Here is a 22,436-nt window from a genome sequence, read left to right on the forward strand (position 1 = left end):
TCAGGGAGATCAGCACCAAATCCAAAAATGTGAAACATAGACAAATAAAATTTACCTGACATGTCTCCTCATGTGACACTGTCACATGAGTTGGGACATGTCCATCACTTTTAATTCAACTTACATAAAATTTTTAAAAACCTACATGAAACATCATCCCGCCCCTGGATGAGGTTTCATGCTTTTGCTGAAGCCCAGCTGGGCTCCCGGCCTGCCCGCCAACCTTAAGGTTGGATGGGCAGCTCCTTTAACTATTTCAATTAGTTTTTAAATGGCCTCAATTGGCCATTGATAGGTCGGCAGGTGCACAGCTGATTCAGCTGTGCCCCCGCCAACCTGAAAATTTAAATGACGTGGGGTGACATCGGGAGTGCCGCCCAACGTCATCCCGCATCATTTTACATGTTGGCGAATGGGCGCCGGCCCCCGCACTCAATTCTTGCCCATGGACTGCAGCAGTTCAAGGAGGTAGCTCAGCACTACCTTCTCAAGGGAAAGTAGGGATGGACAACAAATCCTGGTCTTGCCAGCGACACCCATATAATAAAAAAATTGCCCGACTTCGTTCCTGCTCATCAGCTGCCGAAACGCTCATCCATACTCTGTTACCTCTAGACTTGGCTATTGCAACACACTCCTTGCTGTCCTCCACATTCTACCTTCCCTAAACTTCAGGTCATTCATAATGTTCCATTTACCTTTCATCCCTGTGCTTGCCGGCCTCCAGGTAAAATTTTTAAATTCCCATTCTTGATTTCAAGTCCCTCCATGGCCTCGCTCCCCTTCCTATCTCTGTCATCTCCTCCAGCCCCATAACCTCTAAGATATATGCATTCCTCCAATTCTGGCCTCTAGAGCATCCCTGATTTTGATTTCTCCACCATTGGTGGCTATGTTTTCAGCTGCCGAAGCTGTAATATCTGGAATTCCCACCCTAAGCCTCTCTGCTTTTCTTTCCTCCTTGAAGAAACTCCTTAAAACCTGCTACTTTGACCAAGCTCCTGAACATCTGCCCTAATGTTGCCCTTGAGACGTGGTTTCAAAACTTGCTTTATCATGCCTCTGTTAAGCACCCTGGAATGTTTTATGTTGTTGTTGTATACTTTGTAAATTTTCCCTTCGTTTCCTTGTGTTTGCACTATCCACACCGCCACCTTACCTTCTTTCTCTCCCAGTTTCCTCCTCTCATGGAAGCAACACCCTGTGGAATTTGCCTGCAATAACAATTTAAATCTTATTTCAATTAATTACAGCTGCAAAACCAAACACTCTGCTGTTAACCTTTACAGAAATCAAACTGCAGTCTGCAGCAAATCAGGATATGACAACAGAATTGGATCAAGATGCATGGGATTGATAATCACTGTTGAAAAAGGGCTTAAAAATAGTATGAACATACGAAAATGGCAGACAGGATAAGATCAACATGTTTACCAAGCCTGTGCCACCCTGCATGATGCAACCCACACACATCATTCAACACATCCCACCCCCATGCCTACAGTTCTGGAATCTTCTGGGAAAGGCAAAAGGATAGAAAATCTTTAGGCTAATATAGGCAAAAATGCTGGTAAATGCCCCTCAATTCCCCAGGCAACCAAACAAGCTCTAAGAGGTGAAGGTGACTGGAACCAACATCCCTAAAAACCAACCTATCTCCTATAACTTGTGATGATATCTTCCACTCTCAGACATTTGTCTGGTATCCTTTGCAAGGTGCAATGAATCCACACTCGCGGTTGATCACTCTGAAAATTAATATTTTCTAATATTTAATATCTAATCTATTTTCTTTCATAACTAGTACTGGTGTTCCTAATTCTCCACTGCCTATTTAAATAAAGTAGTTTCCACATGGATAGAATCTAATGTAATTGAAATCTTTGTTCCTCAGAATTAAAACTCCCAGCTCTCTAAACTTGTCCTGAAAAGTAAGAGCCCTTTTCTGACCTTCTTCCAGAACCTTTTTTTGTTCCCAGCATTTGAAGCAAACAAAACTGGACACAGTTATCCAGCAAAAAACACGAAACTTAAGAGACATTAGAGATCAAGACAGAAGTGAGATTTGGAAGTTGTCCTCATAAAATCAGCATGAAAACCCTTTGAAAAATCATACAGTAAAGATAGAACAAGCACTACAAATTTCACACTCCTTGTGAAAGTTGCTATGCCAGAAAGACAAAGATACTGCCATGAACATAAGATGTGAAGCTTTAATTTTCATGTAGATTGGAACAGTAATTCAAAATGAATTTACTGAGTGCGTTCAAGAGTTTGCTGGACCAGCATGCTCCAGAACCAACAAGAGGGCAAGTCATACTGGATTTAATAATTAGCAATGAGTATTGCTGAGAAAAAAGAGACATGCTGTCGAAGCTTTTTGTCTTGCACTCATCAGGACAGACGTAAGACTGCAACATTTCAAAGGGAGCAACAATTTAAATTGCATGAGAAAAGGAAGCTGGTTGGTGGGCAAGTTAACTCTGATTGGGCGAGGCATTGTCATGGAGAATGCACAGGGAAATGACCCCATGCTTTTGTTTCATTCAAAAGAAAAGGTGCAATGCCTTGATATGTTCCATCAGAGTTGACTTGAACACCAATCAGCACCTTTTCTAATGCAAATTGTTTCTGCCTTTGAAATTTGGCATTCTTGCATCTGTCCTGATGAGTGCAAGGCAAAAAAGCTTCTAAAGTATTTCTCTTTTTTCAAAGAGGGAAATGAGGAAAAAATTTATGCAACAACGATAATAACATTATCAGATTCAATGTTAGGTTTGAAAAGGAGAAAACACAACATTTACCAAGGGCAGAATTTTATATTTGGCATGCGCCCAACACGCCAGAACGTAATATGACGCGCAATGACGTCGGGCGTGCATCCCGACGTCATCGTGCTGTCTCGCGATATTTCGTTTGGCGGGTGTGCACCAGAGCCAGCTGCGCGCACGCCAATAATTTAAAAGCCTTTTAAAGCCATTAACAAACTAATTAGCTTCAAATTTACACTGCCCATCCAACCCAACGTTTGGTGGGCAGGCGAAAAGGCCAAACGGCCATTAGATTTTTTAGGAAATGTTATCCACAAGCGGGATGCGGTTTCCTAAAGCTATTACAAATTAAATAAAAACTTTCTTTTCACATTAAAAACATGTCCCGTTTCACGTGACGCAGTCACGAGGGGACTCGTTTCATTAAATTTTTAATGTCTTTAATTTTTTTAAAAAGCGCTTCAATCTCCCTGAGCCAGCTCCGTGCCTCAGGGTGATTGAGGCGCTTTCCCGCGCATGTGACTCTCCCTCCTCCTCCTGCCCGCACAGGCAGCACTGAGCATTAATAAAAACAAAAAACTGCGGATGCTGGAAATCCAAAACAAAAACAGAATTACCTGGAAAAACTCAGCAGGTCTGGCAGCATCGGCGGAGAAGAAAAGAGTTGACGTTTCGAGTCCTCATGACCCTTCAACAGTTCTGAGGACTCGAAACGTCAACTCTTTTCTTCTCCGCCGATGCTGCCAGACCTGCTGAGTTTTTCCAGGTAATTCTGTTTTTGTTCAGCTCTGAGCATTACCGCTCACGATCCATGCTGGGCGGGCCTCAATTTTCCCACCCCCATGAAATCGCGGTGCAGATCCAATCGCAGGCGGCCGTCGGCTCTGCGACCACCCCCGCCCGCTCCCGCCAAGCCCGCCCAACACATGTAAAATCCTGGCCCAAGTTTCCAGATTAAGACTTACTTTTGACAGGATGAAAGCGACTGACAACTGCCAGTGAACAGTGGGAAGTGTTCAAAAAAGAATTTAGCTTAATACAGGACCATAATATATCCTTTCAGGGACAATATCTTTAACGAAATAAAGCAGCCTTGGTTAACAAGAATGGTGAGAGACAAACCTAAAGAAAAGAGCAAACAAATGTGCAAAGAATAGTACAGATACAGGGGATTGGGAGTGATATAAAGAGACAAAAACTATACTAACTGCAAAAGCTAATAGAAAATTAAACTTGTAAGAACTTATAAAGATTAACACAGTTTTTCTAATTATATTAGAAGGAAAAGGGCAGTCTTTTAAAAACACATGCAGGTAATATCGCAAATGAAAATAAAGAAATGACAGACTTGTTGAATAATTACTGTTCATCTGTCTTCATATTGGAGGAAAAGGTGAATATAACTTGCATTTCAAGGAAACTAATTAGCTAAAGGTATTAAGAAACATGGAGCCAAGGTGGCTAGATTGAGCAGGGATAAAGATCAGACATGATCTCATTAAATCACAAATCGCGCTTCAGGCCCCACTCCAGTTCATATGTTCTGCGTTGACCCTACTAAAAACTGGTGTTAAGAACATGAAAAGTGAAGTTTTAGTCCCCCTCTTGTCTCTGTGTGAACTACCATCTATCAGGTTCTAGCAGCTCTCATTAGAACAATTCTCACAACTGTCAAAGAGAAGATATATCCCGTACTGTACTACATCTGTTATCGCTCTCAATAAACATGGATAAAACCATGGAATAAATATTGATTTGAAAAGCTAATGTTTGAATTCATTTGGAACTGCAGGAGAATTGGACCTTACCCTGATCCTTTCCTCTCCCTAAATAACTCCCAGATAACAAAGAGGTTGGACTGTTCTGACGGTGGACTGAGAAATAGCATGACACTTCATACCCTATCCCAAATTCTACAAATAAAAACAGTCCATATAAAACCTGTCCAACATCATTACCATAGTAATTACCATAGTCTGCCTGCCAAGAATATTTGGGTATTCAACTCAATAGGGTCAACTAAAACTAGACAACTGTGACCAAAGTACAAACCATATATGTGTACCTTTCAAAATCCAATTAAAAATTATTTCTAAATCTTTGAAAGCATAACAGCACAGCACAGCAGGGGAGGGGTGCTACAGAATGCATTTTACCACCTGCCTACTAAGTTCCTGATATAAAATTTGAGCCAATAATTAAAAATTTTAATTTCAACTACCTTATCATGGGAGATTTTGAGCTCAGATAACTACATCAATAGATCTTTCATTCCTGAAAAGAAAGACATGTTGCCGAAGCTTTTCACCTTGCACTCATCAGGACAAATGCAGGGATGCCAAATTTCAAACACTCATAACTTATACAACAGGAGAAACCAGATGTTGGTTTGCTGACAAGTCAACTCTGATTCTCCATGGCAATGCCTTGCCCAAAGCAAATGGGAACTACAGGCTTCACAAACTTCTGCAAGTGACTGATTGATGCCAGTTACATAGGCCATTGACTGATCGAATCAAACAAGGTGTTCCCTTGGCTGTTCTAATAGGCAGAGTACTGACTGTACACAACCAGCCTAGACTTATAAAACCCAGACAAAACATGTTAGATGTGATTCTGCCATCGGGCAGCACTTGCTGAACAATCCTAAGTGCGCTAATAGCTAACAACCAACTTAAGATAATCAGTGAAGCTCGTGACGTGGCTCATATACGCTTGCTAGAAGTGACATACGTTCATCTGCAGGAACCCATTCTCTGCAAACAAAAGGAATATGTTCAAACCTTGTACCTTTTTTGAATTATCCGGAAGCACGGGGAGCCTATAATTCCCCATTGCTTTTTTCGTGTTAAAGTCTCAGAGTTGACTTGCCAACCAATCAGCACCCCATTTCCTGTGTTATAAATTGTTGTGATTGTTTGAAATTTGGCATTTCTGCATTTGTCCTGATAAGTGCAAGATGAAAAGCTTCGATATAATGTCTCGCTTTTCAGCAATATTCAAGCCCTATATCACCAAGCAACAGATCTTTCATTGTTCAAAAAAAGGGAAAACAAATCGTGCTTGACTCATGTCAGCCTATATGATTCACTATAGCTGGCTGCTTTGCAGCAAAGACAGAGACTGTGGAGTAGATGCCTTCTTCAGCAGCCAACAGTTTGATGCAAGGTAAGCAAGCACAAAGACAGCAGCTCAACAATGAGTGCAGCCAGACAGAGGCCAGGATTTTTCAGATGTTGGCGTCTCCCTTACTGTCGAGGAGTTGGTGACGAACAAATCACCGCCGATACTGGCTGCCCTGCAGCCATTTCATGCTCCAAGGAACATTAGTTGACTGGAGGCACAATTTCCACCCCACACTCAGGAAGAAGTCTTGCTTCAGAGAGCTGCTGCAGCCAACCTGGTTGGCCAGCAGCTCTCCAGTCTCAGCAGTGCAAGAAGCTGCATTGGACAGTACTGGAACTGCAAATAGTCCCCAGAGTCCAAGTCCCGGCAGTCCAGAGCCGAGAGGTTTAGGGGTCGCAGAGCATAAGGCCTGGGGGTGCGGTAGCTTGGGGGGGTGGGCGCAGAGTAGAGTAGGGGTGTTAAGAGAAGAGGCCAGAGGGGAGGAGAAAGTACATGCAGTGGGCCGACCTTTTTTTTTTGGGGGGGGGGGGGTGGTGTGATGTTAAAAGGAGAAGCAGTTGATGCAGGCATCCCCCCATCCGCTTCCTGACCGAGGCCCGAGCAGGGTCACTTTCCAGGCATCCCCTCCTGCCCCTAAAAAATGAGGTTGGATGAGAAACAATCCTTAATTGGTCATTAATTGGTCAGTTAAGGACCTCAATCAGGGCAAGGACGGGGTGCAGGAGGGTAGCTCTGGCCTTACCTGTACCACCACAAAATTGCAGAGAGGTTGGGGCAGGCAAGAGTCAGTGGGAAGGCCATCTTAAGAATTTGACAGCCATCCCCTGCCTACAAAACCACCGGTGGGGGAACATAAAATTCTGCCCAATTGGGTGAATGAGGGAATTTTAGGGGACAATAAGTTTAAAACAATAAGTTTTAAGTTTAAAATATCAAAATCTAGGCAGGTTTGCATTTAGCACTTAACTGTAACAGTAAATTGCAGTTAAGTTTCTTTCAGTGTTAGTCAGGGATAAACAAGCTCCCTACTGGAGAGACAGCTACAGTTAGTTAATTAGGTAGCCGGTTTGAAATGATTTCTCTAGCCAGCAGTGCTAACTCATCTCTGTAGAATTTCAGCTAGTATAAGTACAGATGGCCTTCAAACGCACAAACTAAGCAAACACAAAGACAGCAGCTCGTTACTGAGTGCAGGTGGACATTGAGTGTGAGCTTGAGAATTTGATGAGTGAGGGAATTCAGTGCAATGAGGGAGGAGGTACTGTTTACTTAAGTATAAGGAGCCAGGAGACTGCATAAAAGAGCTGGCTCAGTCCATGACTCCAGAAAGGACCAGTCATGTTTGGGAAAATCAAATCGGATGTGAGAGGAAAACTGGTAGTTCATTGGTTGGAGCACTTTTCTCATTTACCTTTCAAAACTCAGGTAATTTTAGTAATTGTAAGGTTCTATTAGCAGTAGAAGGTCAACTATTAGTAGTAAAGTTTATTAGATTGGCTGGTGAGTATTTCTTATTTATCTTAACCGGAGAATTTCAATCTGAGTAAATAGAATATTTACTGAAATAATAAGAATATAAGCACAGGCAGGACTTAGGGCATTAAGTAAATTTAATCAGTAAAAATAATTATTTAATTATTAAACACTGTAAAAATGGCAGGGCAGGTGATGTATGGCAGCTGCGGAATGTGGGAGCACGTGAACATCTGTGTGATCCAAATCAAACATCTGCAGTAAATGTCTGCAGCTGGAGAAACTTTGGCTCAGAGTCATTGAGCTGGGGCCAAGCTACAGACACTGTGATGCATCAGGGAGGGAGAATATTTCTTGGACACTTTGTTCAAGGAGGTGGTCACACCCCTTAGGATAGGGCCATCTGATTTGGACCACGGTCAGGGACAAGTGAATGTGACTGCGAGCAAGGCAGGTAAGTGGATTGAGAAGGTAGAATTGGAGGAGCCTCAGCCTTTGCAATTGTCCACCAAGTTCGAGATTCATCCAGCCTGTACGGACAAAAGCAGGGGCTGCAGGGTGGATGTGTGAACTGACCATGGCATCGTGGTACAGGAAGTCATTTGAATGAAGGGTTTAATGGAATGCCATGGTAGTAGGGGACAGTATAGTCAGGGTATAGACATAGTTTTCTGCAGCTGATAACGAGAGTTCAAAAGACTTGAGTTGCCTGCCCAGTGCCTGGGTTCAGGACATCTGCTCTGGGCTGGAGAGGAACTTACAGTGGGAGTGGGAAGGATCCACTTATTGTGGTCTACGTGGGTAATGACAACATTGGTAGGACTCGGAAAGAGGATCTGCATAGGGAGATCGAGCAGTTAGGGGCTAAATTAAAAAGCTGAACCTCAAAAGGTAATAAGGATTATTACCTGAGCCACAAGCAAATTGGTGTAAGTAAAATAAGATCAGAGTTAAATGTGTAGCTCAAAGACAGGTGTGGGAGAAATGGGTTTTGATACCTGGGGCACTGGCACCAGTACTGGGGAAAGTGGGAGCTGTACATTGGGATAGTCTTCACCTGAATCATCCTGGGACTAGTGTCCTCACAAGTCATAACTAGAGTGGTAGAGGGGGCTTTAAACTAAATAGTGAGGGTAAGGGATCATGTGAGAAAGAGGTGATAAACGAAAGAGACAGGAGAAGGCAAAAAAGCAAGGTAGCAATAAGGGAAATGGTAATCAGTGTGTGACAGGAAAGGACAGAACATACAAGAGCGCACCAGTAGATAAGACTAGAGGTTGGGAAAATAATAAAAAGAATTAAAATGATTCTCCAAATGCACAAGGCATTTGCAACAAGGTCGATGAATTGACAGCACAAATAGAAATAAACTGATTATGACCCAATTGCCATTATGGAATCATGGCTGCATGGTGTCCAAGGCTAGGGACTTATGTTTAAGGTTATTTGACGTTTAGGAAGGACAGACAAAATGGAAAAGGAGGTGGTGCGGTGCTGTTAATAAAAGGATGAGATCAGTACATTATTGAGCGAGGATCTTAGATCAGAAGGTCAAGGTGTTGAATCAGATTAGGTGGAGCTAAGAAACAGCAAGGGGCAGCCAACAATGATAGTTGTTTATTGGCCACCAAACGTTGTAAATCAGGAAATTAGAAGTGCATGTAACAAGGGTAATATAGTAATCATGGGGGACTTCCATTTACAGAGAGACTGGGTAAACCTAATTGGCACTAATGCTGTGGAGGACAAATTCCTGGAATGTGTACGAGATGGTTTTCTACAATAGTGTGTTGAGGAACCAACAAGAGAATGAGCTATTTTAGATCTAGAATTGTGCAATGAGAAAGGGCTAATTAATAACCTCATTTTTAAAAATTTATTCTTTCAGGGGATTAGTGTGTCATTGGCAAGTCCAGTATTTTTGCCCATCCCCAATTACCTTTGAAGTGAATGGCAATTGCTAGGCCATTCAGAGGACAATTAAGAGTAAACCACATTCCTGTGGGTCTAGAGTCATATGTAGGCCAGAGCAGGTAAGGATGACAAATTTTCTTCCCTAAAGGACATTAATGAACCAGGTGGGTTTTTACAACAACCAATGATCGTTTCATGGGCACCATTACTGAGGCTAGCTTTTAATTCCAGATTTATTAATTGAATTAAAAATCCACCAGCTGCCGTGTATCATTAGCCTGGGCTCCTGGATTACTAGTTCAGTGACATTACCCACTACAAAACTGTCTCCCCATCAGGAGCTTTTAGGGAAGAGTGGCCATAATATGGTGGAATTTGACATAACATTTCAAAGTAATGAAGTTCATTCCAAAACAACGGTCTTAAATCTAAACAAAGGAGAAAACAAGGGTCTTAAATCTAAACAAAGGAAACTACAAGGGTACGAGGGTCAAGTTGGCTGTGGTAGATTAGGAAACTATATCGAAAGATATGACAGTAGACAGTAAATGGCTAGCACTTAAAGAATTAATATATGGTTTACAACCAATTTACATTCCGTTGAGGCACAAAAACCTAGCAGGAAAAGTGGTCCAACCATGTCTAACAAGAGACGTTAAGTAATGTATTAGATCAAAGGAAGAGGCATATAAAGTTGCCAAAAAAAGTAGTAAGGGAAGATTAGGAGCATTTTAGAATTCAAAGGAAGACCAAGACACTGATAAAGAAAGATAGAATAGAATATGAAAGTAAACTAGCAAGGAAAGGAAAAGATTAGCAAAGACAAATGTGGGCCCACTATAGGCAGAGACAGGAGAATTTATAATTGGGAATAAAGAAATAAGGAAAAACTAAACAAATATCTTGCGCCTATCATCACGAAAGAAGAGACAAAAAACCTCTCTGAAATACTAGTGAACAAAGGGACTAGTGAGATTAATGACCTGAAAGAAATTAGTATTGGTCAAAAACTGGTACTGGAGAAATTAATGGGACTGAAAGTTCATAAATCCCCTGGGGTTGGCCATTTAGGAGTGAGACGAGGAGGAATTTCTTCATTCAGAGGGCGGTGAATCTCTGGAATTCTCTACCCCAGAGGGCTGTGGAGGCTGACTCATTCAGTATGTTCAAGACAGGGATTGATAGATGTCTAGATATTAAAAGATGTCAAGGGCTATGGGTACAGTGCAGGAAAATGGCACTGGAGGTAGAAGATCAGCAATGATCTGGTTGAATGGTAGAGCAGGCTCAAGGGGCTGGATGGCCTACTCCTACTCCTACATTGCCATTGGAGATCCATTAAGGAAACAATATTATTTTCATTTTTTTTCCAAGGTAGGTGGCAGTGGTATTTTCACTGGACTAGTATTCCAGAGACCCTTTGTAATGCTCTGGGGACCCAGGTTCGAATCCCACTACAGCAGATAGTGAAATTTGAATTCAATAAAAATCCAGAATTAAAAAAGTCTGATGATGACCACTACAGCATTGCCAATTGTCATAAAAATCCATCTGGTTCACTAATGCTCTTTAGAGAAGGAAATCTGACGTCCTTACCTGGTCTGGCCTAAATGTGACTCCAGACCCACTGCAAAGTGATTGACTCTTAACTGCCCTCTGAATTAGGGGTGGGCAACAAATGCCAGCCTAGCCAACAATGCCCACATCACATGAACAAATTTTTAAAAATATATAAATCTAAACATTGCATCCTCAGTTAGAGATCATTTTCTAGAAAAATAATCAGATGAAAGTAAGAAACGATGACTAACTTTTCAACTAACATAATTAACATTTCAAAGGTATAATTGTGTTTAGCATTCCCATCAAACTAAATAACACTTAACATTCCCATTCTAGCTTTACTACTGTTACCATTCCAGATAACTGAACTCAGAAGAATATCAAAGAGACTATCATTAGGCCACACATACACATTACAAACTGATTTGTAGTCTATGATCTTCAATACATAAATCATAAGAACACATTTTATTTTTCTAATTTGTATTTTTTGTAACTTATCAATGCCTTGGTTCAATAATTTAATTTTGTTAGAATATACAACTAGTCACAAAACCTTACCTCGCCAGGCACATGATCATCGCACAAGTCATTTCTGCAGCACTGATAGTGTTTCCATTTGGTGTGCTTTGAAGAAAAAAATAGGATTAATATTAATTCAGTTGCTAATCTTTCGAGGATTGCAGCAGTAGGCTTTCATCTAAGAAAAGCATGGATTAGCTGGTTCAGAGAATAATAAGAATTAAAAATGCATTCCTCTGTTTCTACATCATTAGCTTTAGTACTTTAGTATTGTGAAATATTGCCTATAATGGCGATTTGTTACAAATAATCCTTCATCAGTTGTATTTATTTAATTTCAAAATACAACAAAATCAAATACTATGATGGAAAAACAGGCTCCAGAATTTGTTCATTTGGACCTGAAAACAGAACCCTGTGTTCTTGGACATCTGGTCCTGAAGTGACAGCTAAGTCAAAAAAAAATTTAAAAAGAGGTTTTTTTTACAACATATCAACAGTACATGTGTGCTGGAATACTATTTAGTAAGTTGCAATGATTTTCAATACTCCTAGGACTTACATGTGGATCTACAAGCAATTTTTTTTTTAAAGAACTCCTGTTTAATATAATCTCCTAATAACTTTTCAGTAAAAGTTTTAATCCGTCTTTGTTATATAGAATAACACCATTCTAATTCATATGTAGCACCTAGAATACAAGACTGATAGATTTAATATGCTTCAGTGAGTTCCTATTCATGGAAATCTTGTTTAGCAGAATTACAATAAAATGTAACTAATTGCTTTAGTTATGACACGGCAAAGCAGTAAAATAAATATGCAAGCAATTCTTCAAATATTCCATAAATAAGGATGTGATTAGATGCTATAAACAAAATGATTTAAAAAAATCTATTATAGCAAAAATAGCTATTTTTCAGACAGATGTTATGCAAATTTGTAACTTCCTCAGCATATTTTCAGTTTTAGACTCAACTTAATTATTCCTACTTCATCACAATGATTCCATTCCTTGTTGATGCTTCCACATCCACATTATCCACTCCAGTTCCAGCTCTACCTATTATCTTCAGATTCTTTGCAGTATCTATAACATCAGCAGTAACCTTTGTTCCAGAACGGATAATAAGTCCATCATAGTCCTAATAATAACAGAATTCATTTGAACACTCATCAGCATCTGTATTTTTACTGCAAATTTACCAAAGAACATCGCTGAGCACATTTTTCACATTCCTATAATATTTTAAACTATTACATATGAACATAAATTAGGAGTAGGCCATTTGGCCCCTCAAACCTGCTCCACCATTCAATAAGATCATGGTTGATCTGATTGTGGCCTCACTCCACGTTCCATCTACCCCGATAACCTTTGACTCCCTTGCCAGTCATGAATCTATCTTTGCCTCAAAATATTTATTTTCCCTTTAAGGGCTTTTTTTTTTACTTTATCCCTAATTTTGTTAATTTAGTTTACTTGGTTGACTCAAAAGAGTTAAAAAATAGTTATTGATCCTGCCTCCACCGCTCTCTGGGGAAGAGAGTTCCAAAGATTAACAACCCTCAGAAAGAAAACATTTCTTCTCATCTCTGTCTTGAATGGGAGACCCCTTTTAAAATGGGTCCCCTAGTTCCAGTCTCTCCCACAAGGGGAAACATCCTGTCAGCATCTACCCTGTCAAGTCCCCTCAGGATCTTATACGTTTCAATAAGATCACCTTTCAATCTTCTAAACTCCAATGGATACAGGCGCAACCTGTTCAACAGTTCTTTATACCGCCCCGCCCCCCGGTATCAGTCAAGTGAATCTTCTCCAAACTGCTTCTAATGCAGTTTTACTTTTCCAGATATTCCATAATAAATTAGACTATTATTTAAACAGTTGGACTCAATTCAAAACAACAAATGCAAGATTAAAGTTTGGTGATGTTAAGCAGCTGTTCCCAGTCATTGTTCACATACTCAAGTGATAATTAAACGTTGAGGCACCATGAAGTGCTTATGACCTTGCAACACCATACTTATTCATTGGCAGAGAAAACCAGAAGTCAAATGAGATTGGAAAGAAAAAACACGTGGAAACTAAAAGGAAATAAAAAAGAAAAACAAACAGGGAAGAAAAATGAGACACAGGAGGTTGTGTACTTTCTGGCGGAAGGGAAAAGCGAATCGACGTTTTTTGAATCTGATAGTCATGAAAACATGAGCAATATTCTGGGCATAATTCATCAGCTCACCTTACCGAGGAATAGTGTAGGCAATGATAAAATCGCATTAGAAAAATGAATAGCGAATGAGAGTGTATATAAAGATCAAGGAATGAAACATGAAAGAAGGAAGGCATATTTCTTCGCGGGATTGACAGTACTGTAAATTATAGGGCGTTGCGATCGGTCTCCATTTTCTTGGAAATTCAAAATGAGAAATGCATGCAAACAGACTTCAGATATGTAATCTTCACTGCAAAAAGATGGGGGGGGAGAAATTCCATACTAAATCAACTTGCAATTATAATTCTAGAAGTTTGAAACATAGGCTACAAATGCTTCGGTTCACTGCGCTTTGATTTGGATTCCACTCATAGAGAAGAATGATTAAGCTCAAAGACTTTCAAAACCTCGACTGTTCTTTAGAGCCCTCAGCGATAAAGCCCTGTCAAAATTACCGGCAGCAAAGTTGGGGAGGAGGTTGAATTTAGCTTTAATTCGCAATGATTTATTTTAAAGTAATGCACATTGTAGTAAGTTTATATATACATCGATCGATATGGTTGGACGGACGCCATCCGATTGCACTCTGTCGGTTGTGCTCAGAAATCTCTGGGCGCTGTTGCATCAGAAAAGACTGTGATGGTGGATTGGTGATCCAGGAGACGGAGCCGGCCATCAGGTACAGCCACAAGATACAGATAAACACAATAATTGTATCTCAAGACGAAGTCTTGGTACGCTGGGCCAATGCTTCGACATGCTGGCTGCTCCCACATCCGATCCCAAGTCTGACGGTTGCGCCTCACAAATGGAGGATGAAGAAAATGTTTTTTTTTCTGAACTGTTGTCTTTGGATTACTTTAGCCACACAAAGAATGAAGTCTATCCCCTCCTCCCCCGCCACCGCAAATAAAATCGCACCGCTTACACACACAATCTCCGTGTCCGCAACTACCTTGGAAAGACTTCATCATAAAGACCCGCAGGGATTACTTCAACTATAAGATTTTAGCTCTTTGAATAATACCTTAATTTCAGCTAGGAGTTCGTTCTTGGTCATGCTTTCCCTCTGGACCACTTTAATGCCATTTTCTTCCAGAATCTTCTTGCAGCTGGCGTCTACGCGTTCGCTAATGAGGAGATTCCGGACGGAAAAAGCCATCTTTCTTTCAGACTATTTTCTTCCTAACTTCGAGTTCGCCGGAGCAAAACTGAGCACGTGACCACCGTCCCTGGCTTTTAAAAGCTGCCTAACCCCGCCCTATGGCAATTTATGCAACACATCTTCCCCTATAAAAACAAGCACATACATGTAAATCAGCAAATCGTAACTGAATATGCCGATTTTAAACTTGACAATGGGTTGATTGTTGTCAACTGCAAACTGTTTTGACTGTAAACAGAGTTGGCAAATTCCAGAATAAATATCCAACTACTGGGTGATGAAAGTTACATATTTCTCCGGTTACCACATTTCCACCCATCAACATTTTGGGAAAGTGGTGCTAAAATAATTGGTGTTTCTGTGCTTTATTGTTCGAAAAAAACTTGTGTTTGGGATGTATTTGCACTGCAGGCTCTGTCGGAATAAAGCAGATCCACGAAGGAATACCAAACGTAACCTCACAGGGAATCTTACTCTGCTTCGTTTAAATGTTTGTGCAGGGATAGGCTACATTTACACTGCAACAGTTCCATCGGTGTGGAGCAGTTTTACACAAAAACCCTAAATGACCTGGAAAAAGGCCATTTATCCGTGTGTTTCCCGGATCTTTCGCTAAAATTATAGTGTCTGGTTGCGGGACCCTCACATAAACTTCAGGTGGTGATGCAAACGTATTTTTCTGGAGTAATGTTTCATTTCACCTACAACGAATACTTAATTTAAAGTCTTTAAAATAGTACCAAAAACTAAAATTGTGGTAAAGGGGCTGCACTCCTCAACTCAAGAATAGTGCATCATTTCTGTATTGAAAGCTTTTCAAAGAACTCATGTGAACAGAGAAAACAAAAACAGAATTACCTGGAAAAACTCAGCAGGTCTGGCAGCATCGGCGGAGAAGAAAAGAGTTGACGTTTCGAGTCCTCATGACCCTTCAACAGAACTAGGTGAATCCAAGGAAGGGGTGAAATATAAGCTGGTTTAAGGTGTGTGTGTATGTGTGGAACCCCCCCCCCCCCCCCCTCCCCCAACACACACATACACACACACCTTAAACCAGCTTATATTTCACCCCTTCCTTGGATTCACCTAGTTCTGTTGAAGGGTCATGAGGACTCGAAACGTCAACTCTTTTCTTCTCCGCTGATGCTGCCAGACCTGTTGAGTTTTTCCAGGTAATTCTGTTTTTGTTTTGGATTTCCAGCATCTGCAGTTTTTTGTTTTTATCATGTGAACAGAGACATGTTTTGAGACTAATGACCAACAGAGCGTGCCTTAGCTATGTAAACTGCGTGACTTTATTTCAGTGGAACTGCTTAGCCTACAAGTTGGATGTTTGAACTAGAGAACGGAAAACAAAGGTTGGGATTTTCTGTGCCTGCCGGTGTCGGGTGTATTCGGTGGCATGAGCGGATAATATGGTGCGATCAGTCTCACGACGGTGAGAAAGCACGCTGACATGTTTTGCAACAGCACATAAAAGGTGTGCGCTTGGCAGGCTGCACTTTGAGGGGAACTGGGAGGTGAGCACACAGCAATGATGTGCAGTGCTTGCCAGGGTCGCCTGTTGGAATTCAAGCTTAAGTTGCGTTTGGGGTAGGTGGTCAAGGGCTGCCTTGTGGTTGAGGTAACTTGGGGGGGGAGGTCAAGGGCCATCTTGCAATTGAGTGACTTGTGGGGGGCATGGGCTGTCCTGCAGTTGAGGTGACTTGGGGGTTCAAGGGCTGCCTTGCAGTTGAGGTGACTTGGGAGGAGGTCAAGGGCTGTCTTGCGGTTGAATGTAGCGCATAAGCCTACGGGGTTGGAGGGTAGGATGGGTGAGGGAAGCGGTCACGCATTAGGTGCACCTTATATAAAGTGACCAATCCTCTGTAACTGAGACAATTCAGGCACAGCCATTGATATGATTGGAGTTGGGCTTCTAGCTTCTCTGCCCACTCAAGCAATGCAGAGGGCATCAAAGTGCCACCAAGTGCTCCAGAACTTTTCACCTCTCGAGCACACACCATTAAAGAGCACGGAGAGAGAGGTGAGAGACCATTAAAGAGCGCAAAGAGAGAGATGAGAGACTTTTAAAAAACACGGATAGAGAGAGAGACGAGAGGCTATTAAAGAGTGTGGAGAGAGACAGGGGTAAGTGCAGGGAAAGCAGCTGATTGGTAGTAGGATTGGTGAGTATTTCTAGTCTTTAAGGTAAAAGTAACATCTTTAGTTTGTGTTTAGGTCTCTAATTTTTTTTCTTAAAAGTAGCTTGTTAAGTATAAGATCAATAAGATGTGTAAAAAAAATTCCAATCAAGTGTAAAGAGCGGGGGATTCTTCAAGTATAAAGAACAGGGATAGTAGAATAATTAATTAAGCAAAATATGATAGTGATGGCAGGATAGGTGGTATGTTGCTGCTGCAGCATGTGGGAGCTGCTGGACATCAAGGTGATCCAGAGTGAACACATCTGTAGCTTGAAGAACTTTGGATCTGAGTTAAGGAACTGGAGTCTGAGCTGCAGACATTGTGCCACATCAGGGAGGGGGAAAGTTACCTGGACACTTTGCTCCAGGAGGCTCCCCTCAGATTAGGTAATTCAAATTTGGCCTGTGATCAGGGGCAGGAGGGTGTGACTGCAGGTGAAGCAGATATGAGGACCCAGGGGGTAGCGTTTGAGGAGCCTGGCCCCTGCAACTGTCCAACAGCTACGAGGTTCTTGCAAGCTGTGTGGACAAGAGCGGGGTCTGCAGGGAGGATGAGTGAACTGATGACAGCACTGCAGTACATGGAGCCATTCAAGTGGGAGAGGAAATAGGAACGTAGTAGCAGTAGGGGTCAGTATAATTAGGGAGATAGATTGTGTTCTCTGCAGCCATGAGCATGAGTCCTGAAGGCTGTGTTGCCTTCCCGGTGCCAGGATTAAGGACATCTCCTCAGGGTTGGAGAGCAACTTGGAGGGGGGGGGGGCGGGGGGCGCGGATTCAGTTGTCATCATCCATGTTGGTACCAATGACATTTCTAGGACTAGAAAGGAGGTTCTGCTGAAAGAATCTGAATAGTTAGGAGCTAAATTAAAAACAGAACCTCAAAGGTAATAATCTCAGCATTACTACCTGAGCCATAGGCAAACTGGCATAGGGTAAATAATGTCAAGGAGTTAAATGTATGGCTCAAAGATTGGTGTGGGAAGAATGGTTTTCAGTTCATGGGCCACCAGCACCAGTACTGGGGTAAAGGACAGCTGTTCCAGGGGGATAGGGTTGATTTGAGTTGTGCTGGGACCAGTGTCCTGGCGAATTGAATAACTGGGCTGTAGAGAGGACTCTAAGCTAAATAGAGTTAGGGAGGGGATACGTGGGCTTGCAAAGCAAAAGAATATGGCAGCAGTGCAGGGCAGCTACTTAGGCAATCATACCCATAGTATGACAGGAAGGGACAGAGTGTACAAACATTAAAAAAAAGCAGCAAATAGGGTCAAAGAGGGAAAAAATGGTAAAAAGCAAAATTAATGGTTCTTTACGTGAATGCACATAGTATTCGGAACAAAATAAATGAATTAACAGCACAAATAGAGGTTAATGGGTTTTATCGTGTAGCCATTATGGAGACATGGTTACACGGAGATCTAAATTGGAAACTAAATGTTCTGGGATATTTAACTTTTTGAAAGGACAGGAAGGAAATAAAGGGTGGTGGGGTAGCTTTGTTAGTACAAGATGGAATAAGTACGATAGTAAGAAATGATCTTGGATCAGAAAATGTAGAATCCATATGGGTTGAGGTAAGAAACAGCATGAGGAAGAAGACACTGGTGGGAGTAATCTATAGGCCCCCTAACAATAGCTATACTGCAGGACAGAGAATTAATCAGGAGATAATAAGTGCATGTAAAAAATACAGTACATTAATCATCTGTGACTTTCATCTTCATGTAAATTGGGAAAATAAAATTGGCAGAAGTAGCCACGAGGAAGAATTTGTAGAGTGTATATGGGACAGTGCCCTAGAACAATATGTTGTGGACACAACCAGGGGTCAGGCTATTTTTGATATGGTAATGTGTAATGAGGAAAGTTTAATAAATGATCTCAGAGTAAAAAAGCCCCTAGTGACCCTAACATGGTAGAATTTAGCATTCAGTTTGAGAGTGAGAAACTTGGGTTGGAAACTGTTATGGGGAAGAAAGTAAATGAGAATTTATGGTAAGGGAGAATTCATTATGAGGGAATTAATTTCTTAAATTAGAATCTATAGGCAGGCCAGCGCAACTCAGTAAATCAACAATTAAACAGTTCAACCAGATGAACCTTATACACTCTCAAACTTTGTACATTCTCAGGGTTTGCAATCACCAGTAAGGTCCTGGGAGTTAGACTGGAGTCAGAGGATGGCAATAACATAGATTAAGTGTACTCTTCAACAGATAGGGGAAGAACAGATGGTCCTAGTTTAGGTAGGAGGGCTCTGCCTGGGTGAAAACAAATAGGGACATATGGTCCATGTACTTGTTACCAGAGATGTCTGTTTAATGTAAACCTATACATTGACAAGATCAGAATCTGGAAACTGTTCTTGTACATGACTAATAATGTATAAATATGTTGAATACTTGTAATTTAGCAGAGTGCTATCTCAAGCTGCATTGAAATGGTTCTCCCGTTGCAATTGCTCGAATAAATGATTGTGACCTGTACCTGAGACTCCTGTTGTCAAAGTGACCACAACAGTTTGGCGTAGTCAGGAGGATACTCGGATCGGATCCTTGGGACGGCTCTGCAAAGTGGGTGAGTATATTTATTTACCACCTGTAGTTAGCGCAGTAAACCTACCCGAGAACAGTCCGATCAGGTATCAAAGAATCAGGAGGAGGACTCAGGACAGGAGATAGGAAGTGCCAGGGGTAAGAGGCGGAGCCGTGCAGGCAGGCTAGCAGAGCCAAAGCCGCGGAGGGAGGGCTAGACCATTACCAGAGATAGGAGGCAGAACCGTGCTGGCGAGTTATAGTTTGAAATATAACCTTAGCCGAAGCCGCACAGGCCAAGCCCCAGTTAAGAGGAGGGTGAAGCCATGATGGCATGCTACGGTTTGTGATATAACCTTAGCCGAAGCCGCGCAGGGAGGCCAGGACCCAGTAAGAGGAGGACGGAGCTGTGCTGGTGGGTTACGGTTTGAAATATAACCTTAGCTAAAGCCACGCTGGGAGGCCAGGTCCCAGTGAAACAGCACATATCTCAGATAATTAAGTTGTTAGGACTGTGCAAACGTACCGCACAGAGATGGGCGGAAAATAGGAACAGAGTGCCATCAGGGAAACAGAATAGTGCTATGGAACTCGACTGGGGAACCGCGGACTCCATTATGAGGTTCATAGAGGAACAGCAGTCAAAACTAATCACAAAAATCCAGAAGGACTGGTGGAACTCACAGGGAACCCCGGAGAATAAAAACAGTGGTGGATGGAGCAGAAAAAGGATAAGGAAAAGAAGGGGATGATGGTTATTATTACACTGTACCTACAGTTGTGCAGACGGATTAATACTAAATTCTAGTCGATTAGAGAGAGAGAAACAAAGTCAAATTCAGGACAGATCAGAGCAGTGGCAGCAGCTTGCAGTGATACTGATCAAGAGAAGGAGTGCTCTGAAGGAGAAATCTATGATGGAGTTGGAACAAAACCGCCCTCATATGAACCAACCGCCCCACTGTGCATGTTGAATCCCATGGCCCCTATAGCAGTAGCTGTTAGGAAAAGTAAAGCCAGGAAAGGCAAATTAAAAACCGAAGAGAGAAGGGGGGCTGAGGAATCGGGGGAGGATGAGGAGATTGAGAGGGTTACAGAGAAAGTTAAGCACGTACCATTCAGCCCGGGGAAAGAAGCAAGTTTTGCTTAAAGAACTGCTGAGACTTAAAACTTGGCATAGCAACACAGATTTTTGGACCCTACTGCGGGAAATGCAAGATTTCCATGCAATGCACCCCCTTGATACCCATATACTGGTGAAGACTTAATGCTCAGGGGATATCTGGGGAAGATTACCCCTGCAGTCTAAAAGTGGTGACTGGGCAAAACCTAGGGACATCCCAGATTGAGAGAAGGTGACAAACCTGCACGGAGACTTTGAGGAGGCAGTTAAGGAAGCCTTGAGGGAGGGAGAGATGAATTGGGGGGTGTATAATGTCCCATGCGGGATGATGAGATTTTCCTGATAATGTGGGAGGATTGAATGGGACCCGAAAGGTCCGCTACAAGAGCTGCTTGTGCTGAAGAGTGAGAGAGAGAGAAGGGCAGTATCCCTAGGTGCGTTAATAAGCACTAACAGGCAGGAGCTGGGGAAACGTGAGCTTTCAGCAGTTTGATTGTCCCTATAGGTGGAGCCTTCAAGATCTCTTTATTTCTCCCACTGCTATTTGAAGTTTTGTTTAGAATATGAGAGTTTTAAGTCGTTAAATAGGGCCAGATGAACCAACCTTTGTGCCACCCCCTTGCAGCCTAGTATCACCAGCTTCCAAGCTAATTGGGATTGATACATATGAGTTGCATTAACTCATTCGAGTTAGTTTTCTAAAATTCTGAGGGAAAAAATTACCTGAAGTTCAAGGGATTCTAGGAAAACCAAAAGACATAAACACAAGGTCTAGGTGGTTCCAATGGATAAAAGGGGTTTCTTTTGAAGAGATGAATTAAATATGAAAGGAAATCTGCATCCCAACAGCACTGTTATTTGAAGTTGGGACAAGGCTTGAGGTGGAAAGTGCAGTTTAGTTTGGAAGATTACTTTCAAATAACTAGGATGCTATCTAAGATAAAGAATGTGTTGATAAACATATGGGAATTATAACTTGGATATAAATCAATACACATAAGAAAGAGGTAGTTTTAATTTTGGTCGTGTAAATTACATTTCTTACAAAGTTTAAAATTTTGAGGTTTAGTTCTTGATAAAGTTCTCAAATGGGAATTTTCATTTTAAAAGGTTTGTCAACAATTGGCACTAATTCAAATGCTGCAAGCTTTTGTATTTATAAGTCTGTTCCCAAAATATGAAGCTAAGCTCAAGACCTTGACAAAGTTTGGCGGAAATCCAATTTTTGGTTGAGTTAATGAATCTGGGATAATTCTAAGAAATGGGTCAGACACAATTTAGTGGGTTACTTTTGAGACAATAAAATGTTGTTTGAGAAGAAGATAAGGAACACGTCAATACCTGATTTCTGTTTTTAAAACTGTTATGAGAATATTTTATTTATTTTAAAGTCTCTCCAGGCAACCTGAACAAGATAAGATGGTAGCTGTTGCATGTGTAAAATGGTATGAGGCAAATAAGAGAAAGAGTTAGGGAAAGAGGACACAATATACAAACTTTTTTAAGGGAAGTGAATTTGATAATCTGGCCATCAACTGAGACATTGGAAATGCACACGGGGAGATAAGCAAAGATCTAGAGACAGAGATCCTTGTTGACACGGAATAGTTAATATGGCCTAAAGAGTAAGGAAACATTATAAACAATCGAGACAATAGAGAAACTGAAATCAAGAGAATCTTAGGATGATCATGGTCAGGGGGAAAAACTTAGAGGTAAAACTATGTGGTATCTGTAGTTCAGAAATTGAAATGTAACGAGAAATAATACTTAACAATTTACCACAAGATGGATGCAGGTAAAGGGAAAGCTGGAAAAAGGCTAAATAGATATATTACCAA

General features: G+C 41.4%; 1 protein-coding gene across 4 annotated transcripts in view; it reads right to left on the reverse strand.

Annotated features, from left to right (window-relative positions):
• The window catches only part of phgdh (phosphoglycerate dehydrogenase), a 56,103-nt gene extending 41,286 nt beyond the window's left edge, over positions 1 to 14,817 (reverse strand). For all 4 annotated transcript variants that reach the window (XR_005944541.1, XR_005944540.1, XM_041200410.1 and 1 more), the window contains exons 1-4: positions 14,613 to 14,817; positions 12,363 to 12,514; positions 11,409 to 11,474; positions 1,160 to 1,214 (exon numbers count right to left, since the gene is read on the reverse strand). Coding sequence is in view for 2 of the 4 variants with exons in the window: in XM_041200410.1 (XP_041056344.1) it covers positions 1,160 to 1,214; positions 11,409 to 11,474; positions 12,363 to 12,514; positions 14,613 to 14,747 (408 nt within the window). In the remaining 2 variants the exon portion in view is untranslated. The remainder of the gene's footprint in view (positions 1 to 1,159; positions 1,215 to 11,408; positions 11,475 to 12,362; positions 12,515 to 14,612) is intronic.
• Positions 14,818 to 22,436: the final 7,619 nt, after the last annotated feature.

Source organism: Carcharodon carcharias, chromosome 12 (assembly GCF_017639515.1).
Source record: "Carcharodon carcharias isolate sCarCar2 chromosome 12, sCarCar2.pri, whole genome shotgun sequence".
Lineage (NCBI taxonomy): Eukaryota > Metazoa > Chordata > Chondrichthyes > Lamniformes > Lamnidae > Carcharodon > Carcharodon carcharias.